General features: G+C 39.5%; 2 protein-coding genes across 5 annotated transcripts in view; one reads left to right on the top strand and one right to left on the bottom strand.

The window, feature by feature from the left end:
- AKAIN1 (A-kinase anchor inhibitor 1) overlaps positions 1–991 on the bottom strand; it is a 54,270-nt gene extending 53,279 nt beyond the window's left edge. Inside the window, exon 1 of one of the 3 annotated variants that reach the window (XM_009192456.3) lies at positions 678–991. In XM_009192456.3, the coding sequence (XP_009190720.1) occupies positions 678–714 (37 nt within the window). In that variant the 5' untranslated portion in view covers positions 715–991. Of the gene's footprint in view, positions 1–218; positions 463–677 lie in introns of those variants that run through there. The other 2 variants (XM_003914184.5, XM_009192455.4) reach the window with 2 other exon arrangements.
- On the top strand, positions 250–27,376 carry LOC116271451. 2 transcript variants are annotated; one of them, XM_031658724.1, is made up of 4 exons: positions 250–635; positions 1,772–1,886; positions 17,534–17,645; positions 24,164–27,376. In XM_031658724.1, exons 1-3 carry the CDS (start codon positions 260–262, stop codon positions 17,598–17,600), a joined length of 558 nt encoding a protein of 185 aa, XP_031514584.1. In that variant the 5' UTR covers positions 250–259; the 3' UTR covers positions 17,601–17,645; positions 24,164–27,376. The 2 variants fall into 2 exon arrangements, with proteins under 2 accessions (XP_031514584.1, XP_031514585.1); XM_031658725.1 differs by lacking the exons at positions 17,534–17,645; positions 24,164–27,376 and adding an exon at positions 5,486–7,909 and having other exon boundaries at positions 1,769–1,886.

The raw sequence follows: 27,376 nt of genomic DNA, 5'->3' as shown, positions 1-27,376 counted from the left end.
TGGGAAGAGGAGCGGCGGGACTGGGGCGAGGAAAGGCTGGAGATTGTTAGAGGACAGATGGGGCGGGACTGGCGAGAGGAGCGAAGGCGACGCGCCCAGGCACTCCCCTGGCCCCTGAGCGCAGACAGTTAACTCCAACAGGCGCAGATGGGCCGCAAGGTAAAGAGGCCTTTTCTCCCTCTCCTCTCCGTCCTCTACCCCCCTTCCCTACTAGATACCTGGTGAAAAAGCAAGGTGCGGTGTACCTGGAGCGAACACCATGATTTCCTCCAGCCGCTACGCCCCTAGGTTAAGAGAGAAAGACAGGCAGACGGAGGATGGGAAGAAGGCCGGACTTGGCGGGGTCCGGCGCAGGAGGGCGCCCTGGGCGGACGGCGGGCGGGACGGTCAGCACCACGGACAGCTCCCGCCGTTAGCTCCTGGGGCCGAAGCTCCAACCGCCGCGGCGCGCTCTCCCTCCACAATGCACCGCTGCGCCCGCGGCCACCGCGGCGGCGGGAGGAGGAGAGTGAATCCCCGCTCAGTCCATCCCTCATTCCTGTGCCAGCTCGGCGGCGCACACTGCTGCTCAGAGAGCAAAGCACTTCCACCGCTTTCACGCGACGAGGAAGGACGGAAGACGAAGAGAGGGAGAGGTAAACTTCCCTGCAGGGGGACAGCTAATTGCTTTTAATTACCTGCTGTGGCTCGCCCCCGTGGATATTGGACTGACATTTAAGACAGGTTTGTCAAAAGAAAAAAAAGAAGAAAAAAAAAAACACTTCTAAGAGCTTTCTTTACTCTTGAGGATGACGCTGAGTTCTCCGAGTTGGGCTTGAACAGAGGGGCGGGTCTGTCAAGTTAATAGGTCCTAGAGGTCCGTGAGTCCTCTCTTGCGAGTCCCAGTCCTCTGCTAACGTCAGAAGAGAGCAGGAGGGAAGGACAGAGTGACTATGGAGCGCTCGAGGAGGGCGCCACTGTCAGGTTCCGCTCCCAGGTGGCAAATCCGGCTCTGAAAATTCCTAAGCTTGAAGGTCCTCAAGGTCATCACTTTAGAAAAAGCAAGGCCTGCCAGGGCACTGGAAAGAGAACTCATACACCCTTTACAAGGATGAGCCAACAGAGCCCCCTGCAAGTGTGAGAACAGCCCTGAGATCAATCAAGAAACATCAGTTCTTCTCCTATCCTCACCCAGCTGAAAACTGCCTGCATCCCCCCTCCCATACACCCAGTTCTACCTTAAAGGTACTGGGACTGCCTTATGCTCACTTCATGCTCCCAATCATTGCTCATTTTAGGTACCTATTCCCCAATAATGTTTGTGCAGTGTGAACAGCCCACACTAGATGTCACCCAGCTTGAAACAGGTCCATGTGGGTTACAAACCCAAAGCTAAAGCCACCCAGAATCCTCCAGCCTCTCCCCCATTTTTCCAGCTAAATAAGGTTTTCCAAGAACAAAGGTAATCAAGGTCATCCCCAGTGTTTTATGGGGTTTCTTCACTTGCAACTATCCCTGGAAAATGTAACTATTCTGAAAATTAAGTATCTCTTAATAATTGGTTGATGGATATAAGTTCTAGAGTCTTTTGGCAAATGTAAAGCATCCAAATAACCTTATTGGCACTGGTTTTGTTCAAAGCCATCTGATAGATTAAAAATGCAAATAGTTTTACAGCTTTTGAACTACAGTTTGCATGGAGGCATATGGGCAGCCTCATCATAATACAATCAGTATTGCTTTTAGCACCTGGCTCAACACAGGCTTGAACATATGGGTCCTACCCCAGCAGCAACAAGATGCAAGTCAGCTGATGGGCAGGATGAAGTGTGTGCACGACAGGATGGAGTTCTCCCATTTTGCCAAGTTTCTCCAGTGATACTTCACTCTGTCTTCTTCATCCCATGGTAAGTGTAAAACAGTATTTAAATAATTTTTGGATGAAAGGTGTTTTTCTTTTAACACATTCAAAAGTGCTCTCTTTTAGCCCTTATGTTTAAATGGGCTTTCATCTCCCAATACATAAACAGTTACCCATGATCAAGTTCAAGGAAAAGCAATATAGTATAGGAAACACAACAACAAAAGACTTGAGAATCAGTCAGACTGAGACCCAGGTACCACATCTTCACCATTTACTAGATGCATGACATTAAATAAGTTACTTAACCTGTCCTATCTCATCTGCAATATAAGGATTAAGGTATCTTGAAGATTTGTTGTAAGGATTAGCTGTAAGATGGGTTAATGGATTAATTAAGAGAGAGCACAATCTCAATTAAACTCATTCCAGGAAATCACTGGCACCCTGGGAGTAGAGTACACCCCATGGGAAAGCAAACAAAATATGTTAGATCAGTGTTTCTCAAACATTAATGTGCATAAGAATCCTATGGAGATCTTTTTAAAATAAAAGATTATGATTCAGCAGTGATATGGTTTGGCTGTGTCCTCACGAAATCTCAACTTGAATTGTATCTCCCAGAATTCCCATGTGTTGTGGGAGGAATCCAGGACGAAGTAATTCAATCATGGGGGCTGATCTTTCCTGTGCTAATCTCCTGATAGTAAATAAGTCTCATGAGATACGATGGTTTATCAGTATCAGGGGTTTCCGCGTTTGCTTCTCTCTCATTTTCCCTTGCCGCTGCCATGTAAGAAGAACCTTTCGCCTCCAGCCATGATTCTGAGGCCTCCTCAGCCATATGGAACTGTGAGTCCAATTAAACTTTATTTTGTTTCCAGTTTCAGGTATGTCTTTATCAGCAGAGTGAAAACAAACTAATACAAACAGTTAGGTCCTGAGATTCTGAATTTCCAACAAGTTCCGTGGTAATGTCCATGCTGCTGGTCTATGGAGTAAACTTGGATAGCAAGGTATCAGAGGCATCAGTCTTTTAAAAGGAAGGAAATTACTTGTATCTTTCCAACCTCAGAGCTTATCTTTTTGAGTTTTAAACAAAGAAGGAACTCAGATGGATTCTCATAGACTACCAAGATAAACAGTAGCCAAGATGGTAGTAGAAAGAAAGAATGCCTGAAAATGGTCCTGGGGCTCCTTGGGCTATGTGATTAGTCTTCAGCAGCAATAGGAGGTAGTAAGAATTCAGCTCAAGAGGTCAAGAACAGAGAAAAAAAACCCCAACTCTTCTCAGCCCCATCCTCAGCTCTTTCCTGCCCTTCTTCTTCCCATCATCCCTTCATTTTTTTCTACCCAACACCACTAGCCAGAGGATGATATATTCCCAATCCAGTTTTTGTGTGCATATATTTTAGTCAGAGCCTTTGTTTTATTTCCAATAAAACCAAGGCACTTCAATGATTTTTCTATTTTGCACTGTCATTTATTTCACCAGTAAATTTTACAGTCAACAATACTATCTCCGATGTTTACTACTACTTGGCTCATTATTCTGTTAGCTTTATTGAAACACCCCAATAATGCTAGTAGACTTTTTTTGAGACAAGCTCTTATTCTATTGCCCAGGCTGGAGTGCAGTGGTGCCATCTCGGCTCACTGCAACCTCCACCTCCCAGGCTCAAGAGATCCTCCCACCTCAGCCTCCCAAGTAGCTGAGACTACAAGTGCACACCACCATGCCCAGCTAATTTTTGCATTTTTTAGAGATGGGCTTTTGCCATGTTGCCCAGGATGGTCTTGAACTTCTGAGCTCAAGCCATCCACCTGCCTCAGCCTCCCAAAGTGCTGGGATTACAAGTGTGAGCCACTGCCCCAGGCCTTAGATTTTTTCTTATGTCTTTACATCTTAATGTAAATGATCAGTTTAACAATAGAATGCCTGATAGGAAAATGAAAGCCTCCTTTTATTCTACTAGTATAAGAACTAGACTCTCTTTGATGGACCATTTATCCAGTTTTACCCCACAATGAGGTTCTCAATAATATTTTGCTCTCTGTTTAAACACCTCTACTCAGAATGACTCACTCTCTACTCAAACAGTTGATTGCATTTGAAGACAGCCATTTGTCAGAGAGTCAGCTACCATCACCATGTACCCCATTCTGACTTTTAGCACTGTCATATCTAGTCAATTATGGGAATAGTGATAGGAAGCAAGATAGTAAACAAAAAGTTGGGGCATCCACTAGATGCTTAACAGGGTACTGAATGAATGAGAAGGCACAGGAGGAAAAAGTTTCCTGTAGAACTAATGATTTTACTTGGAAATTTGGGAAAATTTTTAATTAAAAAGTGAGCATGGATACATTATAAAATAGAATAAAAATTCATATGATATATAAACATTAAATTGGAGACCCTAAAGAAATCACCATAGGCAGATCAGAGCTATAACTCTCAGATTTCCCCAAGTCTGTATCCATTCACTCTAACATTCATTTATTATACTCTCTCTTTAGAGCTTAAGCAAATAAAAAATGTTGAAAACACATCCTGAAACATTCCAATTGCCCCAGTTATTTTTAGTATACCTTGACTCCAACCATTCCCTGATACTTTCCACTTTATGCTTATTTTAAATAGATCATTCAATCTACTAAATTTAAAAATAATTTTAGCATCCCTAAGGAAGTTGAAATAGGTTTAAAAGAGGCATTTTCATTATAAAGCATTAAACTATAATTGTTTCCAAAATGTCTTGGCTTATAGGTTTCAATGATTACAGAAATAAAATGATCGAAAATAACTATTTTCTTTTTCCAAAAGCTTCTGAAAGTTGTTGAATTGGGCCTAAGGAGGACACAGAAGTGAAGTAAAACAGAAATATAAAAAAACGAATGAGAGAATGTGGTATACAGAGAGATGGAAATAGAAAAATTGAATAAGGAAGAAGACATTGAAAAACTAATCTTTGTGCCACTCAATCTATAAAGACTTAAAGAAAGTAAGGTAAAAATATATATAGAGAGGGAAATGGCATGAACAGAAAATAAAAACAGAGATAGAAGGTAGGATATAGAGGAATGGGGAATAAAAATAATAACTTACTACATTAAAAATAGAAAATATTAAAGGATATTGCAGGCTTGAAGAATATAGGACAATGTCTCTGTAGGTTTGCATTTTATGAAGCAGTTTATGAGTCCTGCTGGATGCTTTAAAAGAGAATATAAAACAGCTATATTTTCTGAAAGTAAAACATCAGCAAAACTTTCTTATTGAAAAAATTTTCATTAGAATAGTTAATATTTTGCATTACGTTTACACAAAATGAATATTTTCTTGAAAAAAAAAATGCCTTCGAAGACCTTTTCCACTACCAAAGATCTATGTATCCATGTTCATTTCTGTAGAAAAGTTTTTCCCAAATCACCAAATGATATTATTTATTCTATTAGATGACAGGAGATGGAAGATTAGTTGAAGACAACATTCAAAATAAAACCTATTTGGTTAGTTTATAAGGAGAAGCATAAAGCATTCAACTAACTTAGCTTTCAACTCACATTCAAAATTGTGAATACACATTATAAAACTTTTATCCAATAAATTCTGAATGTATAAATCTATCTGTTTATTTATAGCTTCCACACTAAGTCAATTTAAGAAGAAACAATGGGAAAAATTGAAAGAGAAAAATGGAAAGAAAAGAAGTAAAGAGAGAAATTAAAAGATGGAAAAGGAATAAGGAAAGGAGAATGAAAAGAGGCAGGAAACAGAAAAATAAGGAACAGCATACATAAGGGAGAAATATACAAAAGACAGAAAAGATGCATATTGAGACACTCAGAAGAGATTTTTTAAAAATAGGAGAAAGAGAAAAAGGATAATTTTTTAAAATATCACAAAGAGGAGAGCCTAAATACAGTCCAAATTGAGAAACTGAATGCTCTTCTTATATCCTGCTCACTTAGGCTGTATGTTTGAGAGTAAATTTAATCACTGCCTTTGGAAACACTTATTAATTTTAAAGCAATTGTTGAAAGCTCTTCATCTTTATTCAAGGGTTCCATTCAGAATTGGTGAGGGTCATGGTACTCTATACAGGGATTTCAGTGTCGGAGAAGAATTGTTCTTTAGAATATGATAGCTAAGATCATTGTAATAGTGACTAACTGGTTACTTTTAAGCTTCTATTAAAAATCAACTGATAACATTGAAAGTCTTTGCAACCTTGGGGTAGGCAAAGATTTCCTAGATAAGACACAAATAGCATGGGTCATAAAAGAAAATAATAGATAAACTGAACCTCATCAAAATTAAAAATTTCTGCTATTTGAAAAGTGCTGCTAAGGAAGTGAAAAGGCAAGCTACAGACTAGGAGGAAATATTCACAATACATATATCTGACATACATATTTGTAACTCTTGCAACTCAATAAGATGACAATCCAAATCAAAACTTGCCAAAATATTTGAACAAACACTTCACAAGAGGAATACAATATGAATGGCCTGTAAGCACACGAAGACTTCTCAACATCATAAACCATCAGAGAAATATAAATTAAAGCCACAGTAAAGTATCAACTACCTACTCAGGAGAATGGCAAGAGTTAAAAAGACCGACAATGTTGCGTTGATGAGATATGGAGCAACTAGAAGTCATTTACATTGCTGGTAAGAATGTAAAATGTTTACATGCACTTTGGAAAACAAGTTTATAGTTTCTTGTAACATTATATATACACTTCCCGTAAGACTCATTAGTGCTACTCCTGGGTGGTTACCCAAGAGAAATGAAAACCTATGTCCACACAAAGACTTACACATGAATGGGTAACAGTAGCTCTATTCATTAGAGCCAAAAAGTGAAAACAACTTGGAAGTCCATCAACCTGTGTATGGATACTCATATTGTGGCATATACATGCAACAACACAGATAAATATTGAAAGAATGCTGAGCAAAAGAAGCCAGACACAACAGAGTACAGTACATGTTCTACAGTTCAATTTATGTGACATTCTACAAAAGGAAAAACTAACTTATTGTTGACAGAAAGCAAATCATTGATTATCTGGGGCTTGGAAATTTGGAAAGGTATATTGGAACTGATTAAAAAGAGACATAAAGGAGCATTTTGAGATAATGGCAATGTACTATATCTTGACTGTACTAGTGGTTATATGGGAGTATAAATATATCAAAATTCATAGAACTGTACACTTATAATGGAAGCATTTTACTTTATATAATACACTGCTATAGAATTTGATCTAAAAATAAGTTTATAACAGCATAATATTTTGGAAATAAAAATACGGGTGAAAATATCCAAAACGTAATATTTTGAGAGCTAACCTTAATTGTAAAGGTACGCTAACTCGATTTTTCCTAATTAAAAAAATTTTTTTAATCTAAAATAATTTCGCATTTTCTCTTCAACATTTTGAATTATTGTATTTAGCCAATATGAATGATTGAAAATGAGTAAATAGATATAATATGTTGCAACTTAATTATTACCATTTCCTTCATTAATTTATTCAGCAAGCATTTATTGATCCCTACTATATACTACAAAGAATATTAGACACTGAAGATTTGGAGGAATAAGACGCAGATGTACTTTCAAGTAGCTTTGAGTCCAGTGGAAAAAACAGGCAGGAGAAAAAGTGAAGGAGAGAAGAGCAGAGAGGGAAGAACACTGAGACCCAGCTGAGGCCAGCAAATATTTATCTACGGAGGTGGCAGGTGGCATGGTCACATGAAATCAGGGTACAGATGAGAATGCCACTAAACCCGTGGGATCCTGATATAGTTTGGATCTGTGTCCCCTCCAAATCTCATGTTGAGTTGTCATCCCCAGTGTTGGAGATGGGGGCTGCAGGGAGGCATTTGGTTCAACGGGGTGGATGGATCCCTCATGGCATGGTATTGCCCTCAAGGTGGTGAGTGAGTTTTCAGGAAGTCTGGTTATTTAAACGTGTGTGGCACCTCCTCAACTCTCTTGCTCCTGCTTTTGCCATGTGAGGTGCTTCTGTTTCACCTTCTGCCATGAGTAACATCTCTCTGAGGCCTCCCCAGAAGCTCAGCAGATGCTGGCACCATGCTTGTACAGTCTGCAGAACTGTGAGCCAATTAAACCTTTTTACTTTACAAACTACCCAGTCTCAGGTATTTCTTTATAACAATGCAAGAAAAGTGTAACAGAGATCCAAACTTGGGAGAGAAGGAAATTCAGCCAAGAGGAACGCTCTAAAAAAGGAAGAAAATAAAAGATCATTCTGGACTAGAGGTTGTGATGTCAAAAGTTAAGCTTGATGAAAACAAAGAAGTAAGGCTGGCAGGACTTCACGCAGGATTTCTGAGTTTAAAGTTTCCGATGCAGAGCACTTCTGGATGACAATAAGGTCTTGAGAGTGGCCTTGGAAGTAAAAGATCTATGACAGTGAAGTGTTGGAGCTGTCGAGTCACCTCGAATAATGGGTGGGCACAGAGGTGGAGGAGAGAATGGTGAAACACACAGCATCCTCTTCTATGAATGGAGGTGGGGGAGGATAGTTATAAATATTAAGTTTCTGCCAGATAAATTTAAGGATAAAAATAGTTAAAAGGGTTTTGAATAAGCTAACAATGTTTATGTAGCACAATAAAGTTTGGAAATTGAAATTGATGGTTTTCATCATCAGTAGCTCCTTTTCATACCAGTTTTCATAGCAATAGTAGACAAGTAGACTTCTAGGTTGAAATGCACTGTTTCAGGAAGAGACTGAGCTTGATTTAGAAAATAAACACTCAAATTTTTGGCTTCTGAATTTTAAAATAGGAGCTTGAAGTCGGGAGCACAGACTAAAATCTTGAACAGCAAGCTTTTCATAATAGTCAGGGTGAGAGGTGGTGTGACCATAGGAGGAGTGGGTAAGTTTTTTTAATTCCTAACCTCAAGAGCTCAAAATATAAAGTGTGAAAGAGAAGCAGAGGTGAAGGGATAAAAGTCACAAAAGCATTGCCAGTTTTTCTACCATAGAGGAAGGAAATGTTTTGTTGCTGTTTTATTTTGCTGGAAAACTCATTCTGTACTTCAGGGCAAGAGTTATTTTTTTTCTTTTTCTTTTTTCACTTTATGCCTTTCCCCAGAGGTTATATTTAAACTCAAGGGGGTGAAGCAACCAATTTGGAGACACTTTTCTCCTCTGGCATTCACTGCAGTATGACTGTGACTTTGTCTGTTCTTTGCTTGTGGAACTTGGTTCCTTTTCTATCATCTAGATGTCCACATCTCACCCTGGTCCCTGATCCCTCAGAGCCCTTCCTACTGTGATCTCAAGACCCCTACTGGCCACAAGTCCAGGCCCTGCCAGGTTTATGAGCATTCTTTTCTTGCTCTGCTCTGGAGTTAAGAAGGACCGAGAAGGTGGCCTCCAGTTCATCTGCCCAGACATCCTACTCTGTTACTGACATTTTATCTCTCTAGCATCAACTTGACATTTTTCAAAAAGTTAGAGGCCTTTCTGAGCTATATATATCCTTGGAAGTGAGATGAAGGTCTTGGGATTTCTCCAAATTCATCTGGGTCTCTGGTCATTTTCCCCTTAGGGTCCCACCTCTCCTGCAACTGACCAAGTTTGGGATGTAGCCACAGTCTCCTTTTCTGGAAGCCCAAACCACCTGCTAAATTTATAGTGTCATATCCATCCTTGTCTATGAGAGATCCAGACTCATAAACATGCCCTACAGATTTGATCTGGCCCCTGCCTCGTGTCTAACTTTACATCTCACCACTCCCTGCTTGCATGTCATATTCCTCTAACACTGACTGTTTCCACAGCACCTGATGTTCCTGGTCTGGTATCTTTAACCATGATCTTCCTCCTGCCTGGAATTCCCTACTCACATTTCCTCTTCACTTGGCTAATTCCTACTTATTCCTCCAGGCAAGATCCAGGCCTCCTTCTGGAAGCTTTCCATGGTCCATGCAGGGTTAACTGTCCCTCCCCTGTCTTGCAAGAATCCCTGTGTTCGTGTCTATGCGAATACTGCACTGGACTATAATGAACTGCTACCTTCCTGATTAAACTATGAGTTCCTCAAGGAAAGGTTTGTTATGTCTTGTCTTTTCAATCCAATGCCCAGGACTTTTTATAGCACATATAAAAATTATAAATGTTTTAAAAATAAATGTTTATTGAATACATGAATGTTCTAATGAATCCATTTAAATACAGTTATTTTTAAGATAGTTTATATAAATGAAACAGGACTTGGTGAATACATAGCATTGTCTCTGTGAAACACATGTTTTATTATCTATATATATAATGTGTGCATGCATGTGTGATATTTCAATGTATTATTAGAAATTGTATATTTGAAACAATTTTATTATGGAAATTTTCAAATATAAGCAAAAGTAAAAAATATAATGAACTCCCTCCCCATTGACTACTCACACAATGGTGATATTTACTACTTTATGGCAAATCTTGTTTCATCCATACCCATACCCACACCCAATCTTGCCACCCCCCAGATATTTTGAAGTGCACCTCTGATACTACACCACTTCACTTGAAACTATTTCAGTACATATCTCTAAAAATTAAGGATTTAAATATTTAAATATAATCACACTACTATCATGCCTCTAAAAATTATTCTTAATTGTATCTAAAGGTAATCAACATTAGCGTCTTTATTCTTCTCAACAACATGTCCTCAAAATGCTTTAACTCTGATCACACGCTTCTCAACATTTACATATTAGTATCCAATATTTTAGTTCTAGCTATTCTCCCCCCAAATTAGATGTTATTATTCTAGTTTTTATAGAATAAACATTTGCTTATTAACCTATATACAAATAGCTAGCTCACGTTTACAATTCCTTCAGTTTGATCTTTCATAATAAATCCTTTGATTGTGTTTATCTAAAGTGTCTTTATTCCACCACTGTTCTTGAAAAACAGTTTCACTGAGCAGGTTTCTAGATTGAGTTGTTATTTTTTCTTAATGCATCAACCATTTCTCTGTTTCTTGGTTTTTGACATGGATGGATTACACTGGGGAAAAAAACCCTGCAGATAACCTTGACAGAATGCTTCCTATCCGTGCCATCTCTAGCAGCAGAGGTAGAACGAATTCTTCTCTCCACTCGGAATGGGCTCAGGCTAAGCCCAGCAGGCAGATAAAATCTTAGCTTTCTCAACAATCACTGGTATCTCATTTCTTACCTAACTTAGACATACCTGGTTAAATTAAACACTTCGAGTACCCAGGCTTTTGAAACAGAAGTGTATGTCCAGGGATACAGTGGTCAAAGATAAAATTGTACATGCTCTTCCCTTTTTGTCCTGCATCCTAGGGAGAGTTTTCTCTCCAGAAAAGCTCAAAGCTCTGGCTGGTCCCTTGATGCAGGGAACAATGTGTATAGTGCAAGGAGCTGGCAGACCAGTCATAGGATTCTGGCCCTTTGAAGACAAGGACGGGCCTCAAGAGCTGTCTCTGGTACTCTTGGGGAGCCAGCTTGTGCAACCCTCTAATGCTTGCTTCTTTATCTCTAAAATAACCAAAAATGTCAGATTGGTCAGCAATTCACACATGTAATGTGCAGAGATAGGGGATAGTTCGAGACTGGTCAGTTCCTAAACCTTCTAACGCTTTTACATTTGGAGTGTCTTTGTTTCTCAAATTTGTATAGGAAATCCTGACTATGCACATTTCCCTGACACAAAGCATCTGGCACCTTTGCTGTGACTATTCAGCATGAAACTGTTCACTGCTTAATGCAATGCTCTAACATAGGACGAACGAAGACAGAAGTGCACAAAGAGATTGAAGTGTATGCTTAAAGCTAAGATAGTGTATGATTTCACCTGTAACTTGCCTTTAACTTCAGAAGTTTGGCTGGCATATTCATTACTGAGGACAAGTTTTCTGTGAGCTGACTGATTATTACACACATATGATTCAGAAGTATGTGAAAAACAGTTAATTCAGGTTCAAGTTTCCTATTAGCAACCATACAGTGTCTACCTTGAATAGTGTGAGGAGAATGGATTATCCATGCTATTACCCTTTTACCACCTGCTTTTGAAAGTCTTCATCCCCAACTTAGGGATTACTCCTGTCCTGAACATTGTATCCTCGTCTCTCAATAGGACCTGCCACTTCTTGGCCCTACCTTAGTCATCAGCCACTTAGTTTCATCTGCTTTTCCCCTATGTGTTGCTTAAGGGGCCTTGGTTCACAGTGAGGACAAGAAAGGGATGAAGGAAAAGTGCCTTGGTCCTGAATGAAGCCTCAGGACAAAGCATCTTCACTACTAGGGCTTTTTACACAACCAAGAGTGACTTCTTAGCTTAAGGCCCATGTACCAAAGGAGCCTTTGTCTCTTTTTCTTCTTGGTCTGAAAACCCCAGAGTGTGTAGTTATTAATAAAAACATGCCAATTTGAGATAAAAACAATACAAAGGTGAAAGATATCTGGAGAGTAAGCAGTGCTTTTATTTTCTATTCTACAAACATTTTTGAGTGCCTATTGTGTAATATGCACTGATCTAGTATTCATCAGTGAAAGTAAAGATCTCTGACTTTGTGGAACTTGCATTCTATCAAGGGAGCTTACATCTTGATATATCAATGTAAATCATGATTAAGTGGTAGGAGGAAAATACACTGGATTTGATAAGAGCTTATTACAAGACACCTGGCCTAGTTCTAGGGTACAGAGAGATGGGACTGAAAAGTCTTACCTGAAGAATTGACATTTGGTCTGAAATCTGAAGTATAAGTAAGAATTAACTACCTAGAATATTTATACTTTTATCCCTGACTCTCCAAATGATGAGGTGCTAAAATATATAAACATATATATAATAAACACAATAAATGTTTAACAAGAGGAATTGGAATAGTAGTCATGGTAACCAGTGGACTACAATCCTACCTGTTCTTCAGATTCCTTTTGCAGACACTCCAGACCACATTGCTGCCTGCCAACAGGGACCAGAATGTAATTGCCCTGTGAACATTGGCTCATTGGGGCACTTGATTAACTACTCCCCATGTATTAGGGTTCTCCAGAGAAAAAGAAAAATTATATATACACACACACACACACACGCATATATGTAAAGAGGTTTATTAAGGGAATTTTCTCACATGCTTATAGAAGTTGAGAAGTCCTGCAATCTATTATCTGCAAGCTGGAGGCCCAGGAGAGCTAGTGGTATAATTCAGTCCAGCCCTGAAGACCTGAGAACCAGGGGAGCCAATGGTGAAGCCTTGGTCCAAGTTCCAAGGCCTGAGAACCAGAAATGCCAATGTCCAAAAGCAAGAGTGGATGAATGTCCCAGCTCAAATACAGAGCACCAGTGTTCCCTTCCTCTGCCTTTTTGTTTTATTGGGAACTCAGTGGACTGGATGATGCCCATCCACGCTGGTGAGGGTGGATCTGCTTTACTCAGTCCACTGATTCAAATGTTCATCTCTTTCAGAAACACCCTCACAGACACACCCAGAAACAATGTTTCATCAGCTATCCAGGCATCCCTTAACCCAGTCAAGTTGACACATGAAACTAACCATCACACCACCATTCCTTGTCTCATGCTTCCTTGTCTCATGCTTTTGGGTCTGAATCCCATCTCCTTGGCAAGATCATAAATTCCTAGAAAGTATCTGACGAACCTTCTTTCATGTTCCTCAGATGCCATGGTTCCAAGACCATTCTAGGCAATGAGGAAATACTTGTTTACTTTTGAATTAATATAATGTATAACAAAGATCAGGTTTTAATCTAAGCATTTAAATGCCAAACCAAAGTTTTTGTGTAACTTCCTAAAATATGTTTCAACTAAATTTTAATATAACATATATATTTTTATATTAATAAGTATAGTTTTTGTGCTTAAGAAAAGCAATACTTATGGTCTGAACTTTATCCTATCTTTAGGATACTATCCTTATTTCCATTTTGAATGAGCATTTGTTGATTATTTATCACATTATGAAGTCACACATTGAAAATACAATTTTAGTTTTATGACAAACTAGAAAAGGCCAATGTAGTATAGAAGAATGAGAACTTTGGAGTAAGACAGGGTTAAATATCTAGCTATGAGAATTAATGCATATTCCTGAGCCCCCATTTTCTACATGCTAAAGTTGGGAAATTAATAGCCAACATATAGAGTTTGTAAGAAAATTAAAAGATGCAATAAATGACAAAATATAGTGTTTACTCAATGAACAGCACTTAGGGGCAGCAGTACTAGTAGCATAGAAGAGATAGTAGTGGTTTTTATTATTTAATATCAAGTTTTATGACCAGGCTCAAGTCCAAAAATCTATGCAATGTTTTTTTCTGCTTCTTACAAAAATGAGTTGAACCTAAATGAATATGTAATCACTTTAAAATTGTATGGATAAATGATGTCTAGGATTATTCATTAAATACTCACTTGACACATCTTTACTGAATATTTATTATATACAGGGCAGAAGATTAATTGCTGTATGAGATACAAAAATAACACAGGATCACAGGATCCCTGACCTCAAGGCTACTAAAATCTAATAAAGGAGAGAGAAATACATATAAATCACTACGTTGCAGGGCACAATAGAATTAAACGCCATATAACCATGTAAAGAAAGACCATAGAATTCAAACAATGGACAGGTTACTTTCAATTTTATACAAATGAGTTTTACATAAGTTAAGTTAGAGAATCACAGGCAAAAAAAAAAAAAAAAGTGTAGAGGTTTACTTTAATAGACAAATATCCATAGATACATGTGCCTTTGTCCATGGAAAATTTTTGATTTGACTCTGGTCCTGATATTCAAGATTTTGAATGAACAGCGGCCCAACATAGAGGAAAAGCTGAACACCACCAACTTTTTCATGTATTTGTTTTGAACAACATAATTTTATTTTCTATTGAGTCTATATTGTAACTCACAGGTCTACACATACTTATATGAGTATATGTTATATTTTTAAGACTGTCTTGCGATGCCAGGCAGAGAACAGCAATTGCTTGGAGTTCACATTTACACCACCACAACCTTCATCTTTAGCCCATCTTGGAAAGGATAGTGTCCATTCCCATAATCTTGCTGTGATGACACTGTGTTTTGATAACAGAACTTTTAAATGTCTTCTACCTCTCTGGATCCCTAGAGTTAGACGTATGTACATCATTGATTATCCACTCCCCGGCCCCCAACTGGAACTCTTGAGATAATAAATTCTCGTTACAAGCAATGTCTTATTGTAGCTACAACATATCCTAGCCCCCAATCAAGGAGATTCTCTATTTACCAAAACTACTACTGGTTGATGATCCCTAATCCAAAAATTCAAAATCCAAAATGCTCTAAAATGGAAACTTTCGGAGCACTGACAGGAGGTGTTAGTCCATTTTCATGCTGCTGATAAAGACATACTTGAGACTGAGAAGAAAAAGATGTTAAATGGGACTTACAGTTCCATATGGCTGGGGAGGCCTCAGAATCATGATGTGGGGGGCGGGGGGTGAAAGGGTCTTCTTACATGGTGGCAGCAAGAGAAAATGAGGAATACACAAAAGCAGAAACCCCTGATAAACCCATAAGATCTCATGAGACTTATTCACTATCAAGAAAATAGCACAGGAAAGACCGGCCCCCATGATTCAAGTACCTCCCCCTGGCTCCCTCCCACAACATGTGGGAATTCTGTTGAGCTTTGGTTGAGATATTCTTGAGATATTTGGTTGAGAATTCTGTTGAGATACAATTCAAGTTGAGATTTGGTGGGGACACAGCCAAACCATATCACATGACATCACAAGTAGAAAATTCCACATAAGTAGAATTAGCACAAACTTTGATTCATGCATGAAATTATTTAAAACATTGCATAAAAATTATCTTAATGGTGTATATATATAAGATATATATGAAATACAAATGAATTTGGTGTTTACATTGGGGTCTTATATCACCAATGATATCTCATTATGTACATGAAAATATCTCATTATGTACATGAAAAGATATTGCATTATTTTTCATGAAAATATTCCAAAATCTGAAACAGTTATGGTTCCAAGCATTTTGAACAAGGGATAATCAATCTGTATTGAGGTAAAATAATAAGGAACAATATTAATAATAATTCTTTTCAAAGACCAATGAGATTCTGTCTTTAAAATAGGACTTTGCATCTCATCTCTTCTGCAGGCCCTCTGTCTGTGTAAACAGTCCCATGCTTCAATTTAACTAAAGTCTTAAACTGCAAGCCAAGCTGTTACGGAAATCAAAGGTCTACTGTGTTCTTGGGAATTTCCACATAGAGGCTTTGAGCCCAAGATTGAGCTATTCCTGCCCTTTACCTTCCTTTTCTCCCTCCAGCATACAATCCCCAAAATTCATTCATTTAAATATTTGTGAATATCTCTGTGCTAAATCTTGGAAATAATAATGCAAATAAGGCAGTCTCTGCACTCAAGAAGTTCACCCCATGGTGGAGGAGAGCGACTTTAAGGGAATGATGATGTCAGCATAATAAGCACAATAAAGTGGTGAAATAATTTACTATGCCCAAAGGCAGAGGCATCAAAATGAGAAGGGACGACTTACTTGTTGAGTCGTAAATTTAGGTGAGGACCTGAGCATGGATAGTTCCACTCTTTCTTTTTCTTTTTTTTTTCCCTTCAAGCAAAAAAGGAGGAAAAAGGAAAACTCTCCAAAATGTCTTAGCTGGTGGTCTTTGAGCATAGTGTCTAGAGGCACCTCTGTGTTTTGTTTCCTTGTACCTGGATCCAGCCTGAGCGGAAGTCTCCTTCCATTACCTGATTTTCAACTTCAGTCTCACCCCTGAACACTTGGTGCTCAGCTGTCTTCCCCCTGGGACAAGTCTCTCCCCAACCCCAATGCCCAATTCAAACCAGACCCCAGTCACTTCCTTGCAGCCTAGGCTCCTGTGGGTATGATGTTGGGAGGGAGGATGTATCTTCCCTAATCTTAACGTTTCCTTCATAGTTGGAGAAGCACCATAGCTTTCATTTACTAATCTAGTCAACCAACCAATATTAATTGAATGACTACCATATGCCAGGCACATTCTACACCCTGTCTTCATGAAACTTTCATTATACAGACATTGTCTATGGAGGATAAATAAGTAGTAGGCATATATTATGGCAGGGGGTGAAGAGTACTATGGAGGAAAATAGAGTAAAGAGATACACTGTGCTGGGTAGAGGGTTCCAGATATTTTATATAAGATAGTTAGGGAAAGCTGAGAAAAGGACATTTGAGCAAAGAACTAAAAGAATATGAAGTTCTGGAGTTCAAAGAAGTATTTCAGTCTGGAGATATAACTTTGAGGATCATCACAGACAAGGCCATGAGACTGCAGGAGAGCAAATGGGAAGAGAATAAGACAAATAAGAGTTTTAAGGATTGAATCTGAAATATTCCAGTGTTTGAAAATTAGGAAGATGAGGAGAAACCAATAAAGGAGACAGGAGAAGCAGTCAATGAAGTAGCTTAATACTACTGTCTCTTTTTTATTTCTCTGTCTCTCTGCTTCTTTCTTATTTCTGCCCTGAGAAGGAGTACCTTAATTCACTGATAAGTTTTGAGGAAAACCTGATCATGGATTGCCCCACTCCTTCTTCTCTCCTTGCCTTTAGGGAGATGGCTGCCTACAGAAAGCCTGTGTTCTGTTCTGCTTCCCTATGTGAAAGTTACCAGAGATAGCGCAACAAATCCTCTGATTTTCTGTGCTGCCTGTGACTCTGCTGGGTAAGTCTGCCTCATTCTGGAATTCAGTATTATAAAGCCCATTTGTCTGCAGCTCTAAGACACATTCGCCAATATCAGATTTACCAGTAGTAAAGACAGTGTTTTCACCTGTCTGCCTGACTCCTTTGCCTTATCTCCTGATTGGCTCAAAACTCTGGCCAGCAAGGACAACAGTTCATCAGGCTGCCTCAAAACCCACTATATTAGAGCATGAATTCAGATACCTGTGGTCTGCAAGAATACTTTCAACTTTAAAAAGAAGTCCACGATTTACATTCCTGCCTGTCACTCAGAAGCCAAAAAAGAGACGGAATGCCATCGACTCAGAGACGTTAAAAGTGGAAGAAGAATAAGACCATCTGTCCACAGCTTTGTGAAGAGGAAACTAAGACCCAGAGAAAGAAACCTAACAAGTGGCAGAACCAGAACTATGACTGAGATCTCTTGATTCCCATGCAGTCCAAGAAGGACTTTATCTATGAGAAGAAGGTATTCAGTCTCATCCATTCCTGAAAAAGAAACAAAACAAAGCATTAAGCTGTCTTCCAGAGTGTTTGTCTCCAAACTATCCCCTCTGTTTTCTTCACATGCATCTGTTGACCCATTATATAGCAAAAAAAAAAAAAAAAAAACAAATGTTGACCAATTAAAAAGAAAAAAAAAAAAAAAAAAAGAAAAGAAAAGAAAACAAAAAGAAAAAAAGAAAAAGAAAACAGAAAAAAAGAGAAAGAGAGAGAACTGGATATTTAGCCACTTGAGTAATGCCACTCTTAAATACCTTTTGCTTGGTGATTTTTACTTGATCAAAGAAAAAGCCTATTACTTCCTGAAATTACCTGGGTAACTGAAGAAATGCCTACTGATGATTCATAATAGCTAACCTCAAAAGAACCCTGACCATTGTTTCTTTAGTCAGCGACTTTCACGTTCTTCTAACTGCTTTGAGTTCTAGAAGCCTTCCTCACTCTCAAGTGGTCTTGCCTTCTTCTCAGAGAAATTGAAGACTTCAGAAAGAAATGTCCCTTCCCGGCCGGGACTAGTCCTTTTACCATTTTTTTTTTTTTTTTTTTTTTTTGAGACAGAGTCTTGCTCTGTCACCCAGGTTGGAGTGCAGTGGCGCAATCTCCGCTCACTGCAAGCGCTGCCTCCCGGGTTCACACCATTCTTCTGCCTCAGTCTCCCAAGAAGCTGGGACTACAGGTGCCTGCCACCACGCCCAGCTAATTTTTTTGTATTTTTAGTAGAGACAGGGTTTCACCATGTTTGCCAGGATGGTCTCGATCTCCTGACCTTGTGATCCACCCGCCTCAGCCTCCCAAAGTGCTGGGATTATAGGCGTAAGCCACCGCGCCCAGCCCCCTTTTACCATTATATAATGTCCCTCTTTGTCTATTTTAACTGTTGTAGCTTTAAAGTTTGTTTTGTCTGATAGAAGAATAACTACTCCTGCTTACTGCTTTTGGTGTGCATTTGCATGGGATATGTTTTTCCAGCCCTTTATCTTAAGTTTACGTGAGTCCTTATGTGTTAGGGAAGTCTCCTGAAGACAGCAGAAACTTGGTTCCTTAATTCTTGTCTGTTCTGTCATTCTGTATCTTTTAAGTGGAGCATTTAGTCCATTTACATTCAATGTTAATATTGAGAGGTGAAGTACTATTCTATTCATCATGCTACTTGTTGCCCAAATACCTTGGGGTTTTTCCATCATGTTATTTTTATATAGGTCCTATGAGATTTCTACTTTAAGGAGTTTATATTTTGGTGTATTCCAAAGATTTGTTTCAAGATTTAGATCTCCTTTTAGCAGTTCTTGTAGTGCTGGCTCAGTGTGGTAAATTCTCTCGTCATTTCTTTGTCTGGAAAATACTGTATCTTCCCTTCATTTATGAAGCTTAGTTTCACTGGATAGAAAATTCTTCACTAATTTGTTTAAGGAGTCTAAAAATATGTACCCATTCCCCTCTAGCTTGTAGGTTTTCTGCTGAGGAATCTGCTCTTAATCTGATAGGTTTTCCTTTATAGGTTACTTGATGTTTTTGCCTCACAGCTCTTAAGATTCTTTCTTTTGTCTTGACTTTAGATAACGCGATGACTATTTGCCTAGGCAATGATCTTTTTGTGATGAATTTCCCAGGTGTTCTTTGAGCTTTTTGTATTTGGATGTGTAGATCTTCAACAAAGTTGGAGAAGTTTTCCTCAATTATTCCCTCAAATATGTTTTCCAAACTTTGAGATTTCTCTTCTTCCTTGGGAACACCAATTATTCTTAGGTTTGGATGTTTAACATAGTCTCAAACTTCTTGGAGGCTTTGTTCCTTTTTATAAATTCTTTCCTCTTTGTCTTGGATTGGGTTAATTCAAAAGGCTTGTCTTCGAGTTCTGAAGTTTTCTTCTGCTTGTTCAATTTGATTGCTGAGACTTTCCATTGCATTTTGCATTTCCCTAAGTGTGTCCTTGATTTCCAGAAGTTGTGATTGTTTTTTATTTATGTTTCACTGTTTCACTGAAGAATTATGTTTCACTGTTTCACTAAAGAATTTTCCTTTCGTATCCTGTATCATGTTTTTGATTACCCTAAGTTGGACTTCACCCTTTGGTGCCTCCTTAATTAGCTTAATAATCTACCCTCTGAATTCTTTTTCTGGCAATTAAGAGGTTTAGTCTTGGTTTGGATCCACGCTGGTGAGTTGGTATGATGTTTTGGGGGTGGTAAAAAAACAAACAACAACCAAAAAAACCCTTGTTCTGTCATATTACCATAATTGTTTTTCTGGTTCCTTCTCATTTGGGTAGACTATGTTAGAGGGAAGATCTGGGATTCAGGGCTGATTCAGATTCTTTTGTCCCATGAAGAGCTCCCTTGATGTGGTATTCTCCTGCTTCCCCTAGAAATGGACTTCCTGAGAGTCGAACTGCAGTGACTGTTTTTTTTCTCTTCTGGGTCTAGCCACCCAGCAGAGCTACCAGGCTCTAGGCTGGTACTGGGGAATGTCTGCAGAGGCCTGTGATGTGATCCAATTTCAGGTCCCGCAGCTGTGGATGCCAGCACCTGCTCTGGTAGAGGTAAAAGGGGAGTGAGGTGGACTCCATGAGGGTCTTTGGTTATGATTTTGTTGAGTGCACTGGTTTTGTGTTGGTTGGCCTCCAGCCAGGAGGTAGTGCTTTCAAGAGTATATCAGCGTGGCCCTATAGGGAGGTTGCAAACTTGCCCTTGGGACACCTGGGTAAGTATTCTTTTTTTTTTCTAATTCTTCAGCTAACGCAGCAGAAGAGGTGATTTATTGTATGGTTGTTACACTCGGCCACAAGTGAATACAGAAGTAGTACCGAATGTCACAGTTCAGGGCAAAGGACCAAGACGGACAGTTTTGATTATGAGCAAGGTGGGTCTCAGAGGTGGTCTCAGCAATCAGATGGCAATGAAAGTTCTAGATCCACTGAGACAAGCTCTAGATAGTAGCATGCAGTCCAACAACTTGTGCCAGCATCCCCAGCCTCTGGCATTCCATGTTTCTGCTGCTGTGGCCTCCACGGGTACACAAGCTAGCAGTTTACTTGGACCTCTGCCTCACCTTTCTTCTTTTGTGTTTCAGCCTGTGCATTCACTTTTTTCTTCACTTGGCTCTCATGGTGCAGAGGTTTTCAAGAAGATGGTGCTAAGGCCAAGAGAGTAAAAATTGTTTTTGAAGTCAGATGGACCTGAATTTAATTCTGAGCTCTACCACTTAATAACTGTGACATGGACCAGGCAACTGAGGATGGCTGATCATTATAACTTGTGTATACCATATCAGTGAAAGACTTAGTAGACAATTGTTCATATATATAAACTTGTGATACACACAAAGAAACATGCCATTATGAGAGCCATCAGAAACAATAGATTTTGATTCTCAAGGATTCAGAATGATCAGATGCAGAATATAAAATAACTATCTGTGAAAAGTTTAATAAAATGAAAAAAATAAATGAGCAAGAGACATAGGATTAACAAAACAGATAGACTTACTTTAAAAATAAATACATAAGCTTCTAGAAATAAAAGACATAACTATTGAAATTAAGAATGCAATGTATAGGTCAAACAGCAAATTTAAAGCAACTATAGATAATATCACTGAAATGAAAGATAGCTCAAATAATTTACCCAAAAGCAGCAGAGAGATAAGGATCTAGTAACTGTGGGAGATTAACAGAAAGACAGACTGGAATAATAATAAGATCTAATGTACTGCTAATATGAGCTTCAGCCAGAGAAAATAGAAAGAATGAAAGAGAAGCTACGTTTGAAGATATAACAGCTGGGATATTTTCAGAAGCAAAGTCATAAACCCACAGATACAGGAAACACAAATGTACTAAACAAGCTAAATACAAATAAATCCTCTTCTAGACACTTTGTAGTGAAACTTAGCCCAAAGGCAAGGAAAATATTTTTTTAAAGGCAAGGGGATAAAACAATTAGACTAATAGTTCAACAAGTTGATTCTAAAATGTATATGGAAGAACAAAGACCTGAGAATAGCCAAGACACTCCTGAAGAGACAAATAAGACAGAAGACTGTTCTGCTTAATTTATCATAAAGCTCTATAAATTAAGACAACCTGGTATTTATAGAAATACAAGCAAATAAATAGAACAGAATAGAAACCTCAGACTCACACACACATAGAAACTTGATACATGAGAAAGATGGCATAGCAATCAATGAATAAAGAAGAGACTATTTATAAGTATTCTTGGAACAAATGTTCAGTCATAAGGAAAAAATAATTGGGTGGGGCATGGTGGTTTATGCTTGTAATCCCAATACTTTGGAAGACAAAGGTGGGAGGATTACTTGAACCCAGGAATTCAAGACCAGCCGTGGCAACATAGTGAGACCCCTGTCTCCACAAATGAAAAAATTATCTGGATGTGGTGGCACATGCTTGTAGTCCCAGCTACTTGGGAGGTTCAGGTGGCAGGATCATTTGAGCCTGAGAGGTCAAGGCTGCATTAAGCCATGGTCACACCATTGCCCTCCAGCCTAGGTGACAGAGTGAGACCCTGTCTCCAAAAATAAACAAGAAGAAAAAAAAAATAATTGGATCTGATCTCACAAAATGTTAATTCCAAGACTTAAAAAGGCAATACCTCAAAACTTTTAAAAAATGCAGAATTTTTTTTTTTTTTACTTTGAGGTTGGAAGAGTTTAAAGGCATTTTTAAAATGGTAAACACAAGAGAAGATAGATAAATACAACTAAATCAAAGTAATTTCTACTCATCAAAAGATATGAAAGGAAAGCCACAACCCTGGAGAACATATATTCAATCCATAAAACTGACAAAAGTTTCATGTCCAAGATATGTCCAAGAACTCTTGAAAATGGATTAGGGGCAAAAAACCTCCATGAAACAGATAAAATGCATGAACAAGCATGGCACAAAAAAGAAGTACATGAAGACATACGAAAAGCTGCTCAGCCACACTAATAATCAAGAAAGTACAAATTAAAACAACTCATTAGATATAGCTTTATTCCCACTAGATTGGCAAATTTAAGAGTTCTGAAAATACCAAGTGTTGGTAAAAGTATAAACTCCTACAACTATTTTAGACAACACTGTAGCATCGCCACATGCCCCCTAACCCAGCAATTCCACTCCTAAATATATGCCCTACAGAAATTCTTAACACGTGCACCAGGAGACATATAAAGAATAATCATATCATTGTAATAGCAAAAGGTTAAAGACAGTACAAACACCAGGAAAATAGGCACATAAACTATGGTATATTCATAGTAGTATTATATCAGTGAGAAGAAATGAACTAATTCTACATGGCATAACTTGGAGGAATGATAGAAACAATCTTGAATTAGTGAAGCAAGCTGCGGAAATCTTAAAGTCATAGTTTTATAAAGCTCAGAAATAAGCAACATTAAGCACACATACGTGTATGTGCTATATTTATATGTAAACCATACTTTTAAAAGTATGTATCTTGATCAACAGATATAAAACTACACTTAAAAAATAAAACAGACATGATAATGATTAACCCAAATCTCAGGTTAGTGGTTAACTCTGTAAAGATGGGATAAGGGAATAACAGTAAGTTCAACAATCTAGGTCTTCATATAGGTCATAGATTCAGGAGTGTTTGATTATGTTTCATTACTTAAAAACAGACATTTCATATCTATTGAAGATCTGTCATATATCTGGCAACATGTTTTAAAATTTTATTTTCTAATATATACCTACAAAATAATATATGTAGCTATCATTAGTCAACGGCAGGCACATCCTGAGTGTTTTGAGCACGACTGCCTAGTCTTGTATTTGGGTTCATAAAATTCATATAAATTATAAAGGACAAAGTAAGAGTTCATTTTGGCTTTGAAACTTTAAATGGCATTTTGATACTACCTTTAGCTCGAGATAAATTCCATAAACTATACTGACTCGGTAGATGGCTTTCCTTTTTTAGAAGAGTTGAATATAATGACATGTTCCTTTTTCCTCAGCAAAGAAAATAACATCTAGCTATAAAGGAACAAGCATATACTACATGTTCTTCAGATGGAGCCTCGGATCTGAAGCGCAGTCTTATTTAACCTCTGCATGTATCCTTTCTTCCATTTAAACATTTGTTAAAAAATTGAAAGCATTTCTATTTTCTTAAGTTTTTCTTTCATTTAATGTCTTTTTTAATTTAAAGAGCTTATTTGAGCATCTAGTGATTCATGAATCAGTCAGCACTACACCACAAGCAGTTCAGGGCTCCACTGTGGAGGCAAAAAGGGACAACTTTTCTAAGGTGTTTGCAGACACAAAACAAATAAAATATTTGGTTAAATTGGAAAGCCCCTAGTGAGAAGCTGGTTGACAGTTTCTAGTTGGTTAAGCTTAAGTTTTGTTTTCTGGATTTAATGTCTTGTTTCTATAATTATAAAACGAATACAGTCACTTCAAAAACCTAGAAATGTGTAAAGTAAAAATTTTCCACAATCCCCCATCCAAAGATAACTACTTTTTTGCGTATGACTTTGTTCTTTTTCAAAATACACGTTTTAAATAATTGATACCAAAATGCATCTTGTTTATTGGGCTTTTGAAACTGTTATAACACAATTTATAACATTGGAAATACATTATTTTATTAATACAAAGTTGTTTCCATAGTAAAATAACAAATTAATTAAGTCAGAATGAAACGTACCATATACACGTAAACGACAAATGAAAACTTCTGTCAAAGTATCCTTATCTCTAAAAAGCCACAAATTACATTCTTTGAAGTAAATGTTGGGTTTTATTTCCTAAACTGTACACATCAATGTCACCTCCTGAAGCTTCTTACCCAGTTTCACCGTGGGTATTTCTGACATGCAATGATCCATGCTGTCAACTTCTGAATGCCTCGTTTGGATACAGGGAGACAAAGACTTGGAGACCCAGAAGCCTGAAAGTGGTTCTTGACAGACTTTGTCCACTCAAATTAAGGTATCACGCAGCTGCTCATCACTCACATTGCTGGTTGTACGCAGGCACACACACACCAGTGCTCACAGCCAGCACCTGTAAGAGTGGCTGAGCTGGACCAAATGGTATGCATGCCTTTCATCAATACAAACATGGACTGCATTCATCTGGACACGGGCCTTTGCCACCTACCGAGCCTGCCCACCACCCGAAGTTTAAGCTCATCTTGGAAGACCTGACACTCAGCAAGCTGTCTCCCATTGTTCCACCGGCTTGCTGGCCCCAGTGTCTGTATAAGCTGCTGATTTGCCTTCGGAAAACAAACCAGCATCGATTTCAGACAAATTACTGGATAATTTGCGCTGTGAGGCGCCTAGCTCGCAACGGGGCACTCCGCAAATGACAGCCGCTCCCGTGCACTGGTCCAGCCATTCGGTGGGCATCCTGTCCGGGTGGAAGGTGGCCAAAATAATCCATTTGGAAGGCACGGAGGGCTTCGTTAGAAATCGCCTTCTTGTAGCTATGAGACCTTGGGCAAAACAGATAAGAACTGGGGCTATGGAAACATACGACTAGGAGGTATTTTGGGGAAGAGAGCGAGGCCTAGCGGGGAGAAAGCCAACTTCATGCACAGCGCAGCGGAACGCTTTGCCTTTAACCACCTGCGGGCCCGCCCCGCGGAGGGAGCCCTCCGGAAGTGGGCGCAGCCACCGCAAAGGCAGATTCCTACGCCGAGCGCAGCCCTCTCTCTTCCGGCTTTGCCTTCGCTCCCCAGCTTTTCTCCTTTCACTCCCGCTCGCGGACTCCAGCCCGCTGGGCTCTCGCTCTCCTGGCCACTAATCCAATCCCGGCACATCCGCCCGACGGCGCTCGAAGCTAGGCCTGGCCTTGTCCGCAGGGTCGGTCCCTCGCCGCCACCGGGATCCGCCCCCGCGCTGACACGCACTTCCGGCAACCCCGCGGCCAGGAAGGAGCGGGCGGGGAGCGAGGCCTGCGGTGCGGGGCGGGATGGACGCGTTGGCTGTCATGATGCAGGACCTGCTGACCCAGAACCATGCCCAGCGCAGGGAGAACAACGAGCTCGCGGACCGGGTCCGGCGGCTGCTGTGCGAGAAAGCCTACCTGCTGGCCCGGGGACGTTCGCCGGCCCACCTGGGGGCTTTCCCGAGACGTTTAACGGCGACTCTGCCTTGCCTCCCAACTTTTTGATGCAGGCTTTCTCTTACATGACTTTCTTCGAGGCTAGATTCTCGAAAGACATCCTGAAGGCGGCTTTCTTAATTGGCTGCCTCACCGGCTGGCGGAGCAGTGGGTAGTCCCCAAATCGAGAGGCAGAGCCCCCTCCTGGCTCAGTACGAGGGCTTCGGGGACGCGCTGTAGCGGGCCCTGGCCGTTATAGGTAGGAAAGAGTCGGGCTGGATCCCCAGGGTCCGGGGAGCGGCTACGGCCTGAGCCCGCGCGAGCCACTTCACTCCCACAAGCCCGGCTCACCAGTTCCAAGCTGCTGGACTCTGACCCTCGCTGGGAAGCTTGATCGCCGCCTGTTCTCGCCAGTCTCTATGCCTTTGCACTGCCCAGCAACCCGGCCACTGCCCAGGACCTGTTAAAAATGGAATGGACCTCCCAGAATCACGCTCCTGCCACCGCCGTTTCTAGAGACGGCTTTTGACCACCTTTGAGAATCAGGGTCAAACTTGGAAGGGCTTGCATTTGGCACAGCTCGGACACTGATTTGGATAGTTTAGGCCCAGAGACAGCTTCCGGGTTAGTGTTCCAGAGAACACTGATGAAAAATTGTGACATTTTCCTTCCCCAAAACTACTTCGTTTTATACATTTCACTTCTCTCCTGAAATCACAGCAGTGTCAGTTTGCGCCTTTTGGTCTGAGGAACCCAGGCCCTAGCCACTACCAGGAAAAAGTACTTTTAAAACTTGAATCTGTATCTTTACCATATGCCCAATACAGTAGTCCTTGGAAGAAACAGATTAAGAGAAATATGTATGTCTTCAAGAACACTTACGTTCTGAGAAAGAATTCTGAATACAGATTCTAATGTAAAATGCTTTAGAGTGTAAAGAATGCATGTATGATTCTTACGGCATTTTAAACTTTCCACCCCACAGTTTTAAAGTATTAATATATGTTAATATATGCAATTTAGAAAGGAGACAGAAAGCCCAGCTTGAGCAGTTTTGATGTTCGCTGCCAAAGTTGGTATATTTAAAATTAAACATAACTAATGGCAAAAAATAA

Source organism: Papio anubis, chromosome 19 (genome assembly GCF_008728515.1).
Source record: "Papio anubis isolate 15944 chromosome 19, Panubis1.0, whole genome shotgun sequence".
NCBI classification, from domain to species: Eukaryota; Metazoa; Chordata; class Mammalia; order Primates; family Cercopithecidae; genus Papio; species Papio anubis.
Note: the sequence above shows the minus strand (reverse complement) of the source record. Positions and strands in the feature narration are given on the sequence as shown.

Bases quoted from the DNA above. Each gene is read 5' to 3' on its own strand.
- LOC116271451 (XM_031658724.1), top strand. From the start codon at position 260: ATGATTTCCTCCAGCCGCTACGCCCCTAGGTTAAGAGAGAAAGACAGG. The intron at 636-1,771 runs GTAAACTTCCCT...CTACCCCAGCAG, and splicing joins GAAGACGAAGAGAGGGAGAG to CAACAAGATGCAAGTCAGCT. The intron at 1,887-17,533 runs GTAAGTGTAAAA...CCTTGCCTTTAG, and splicing joins TCTGTCTTCTTCATCCCATG to GGAGATGGCTGCCTACAGAA.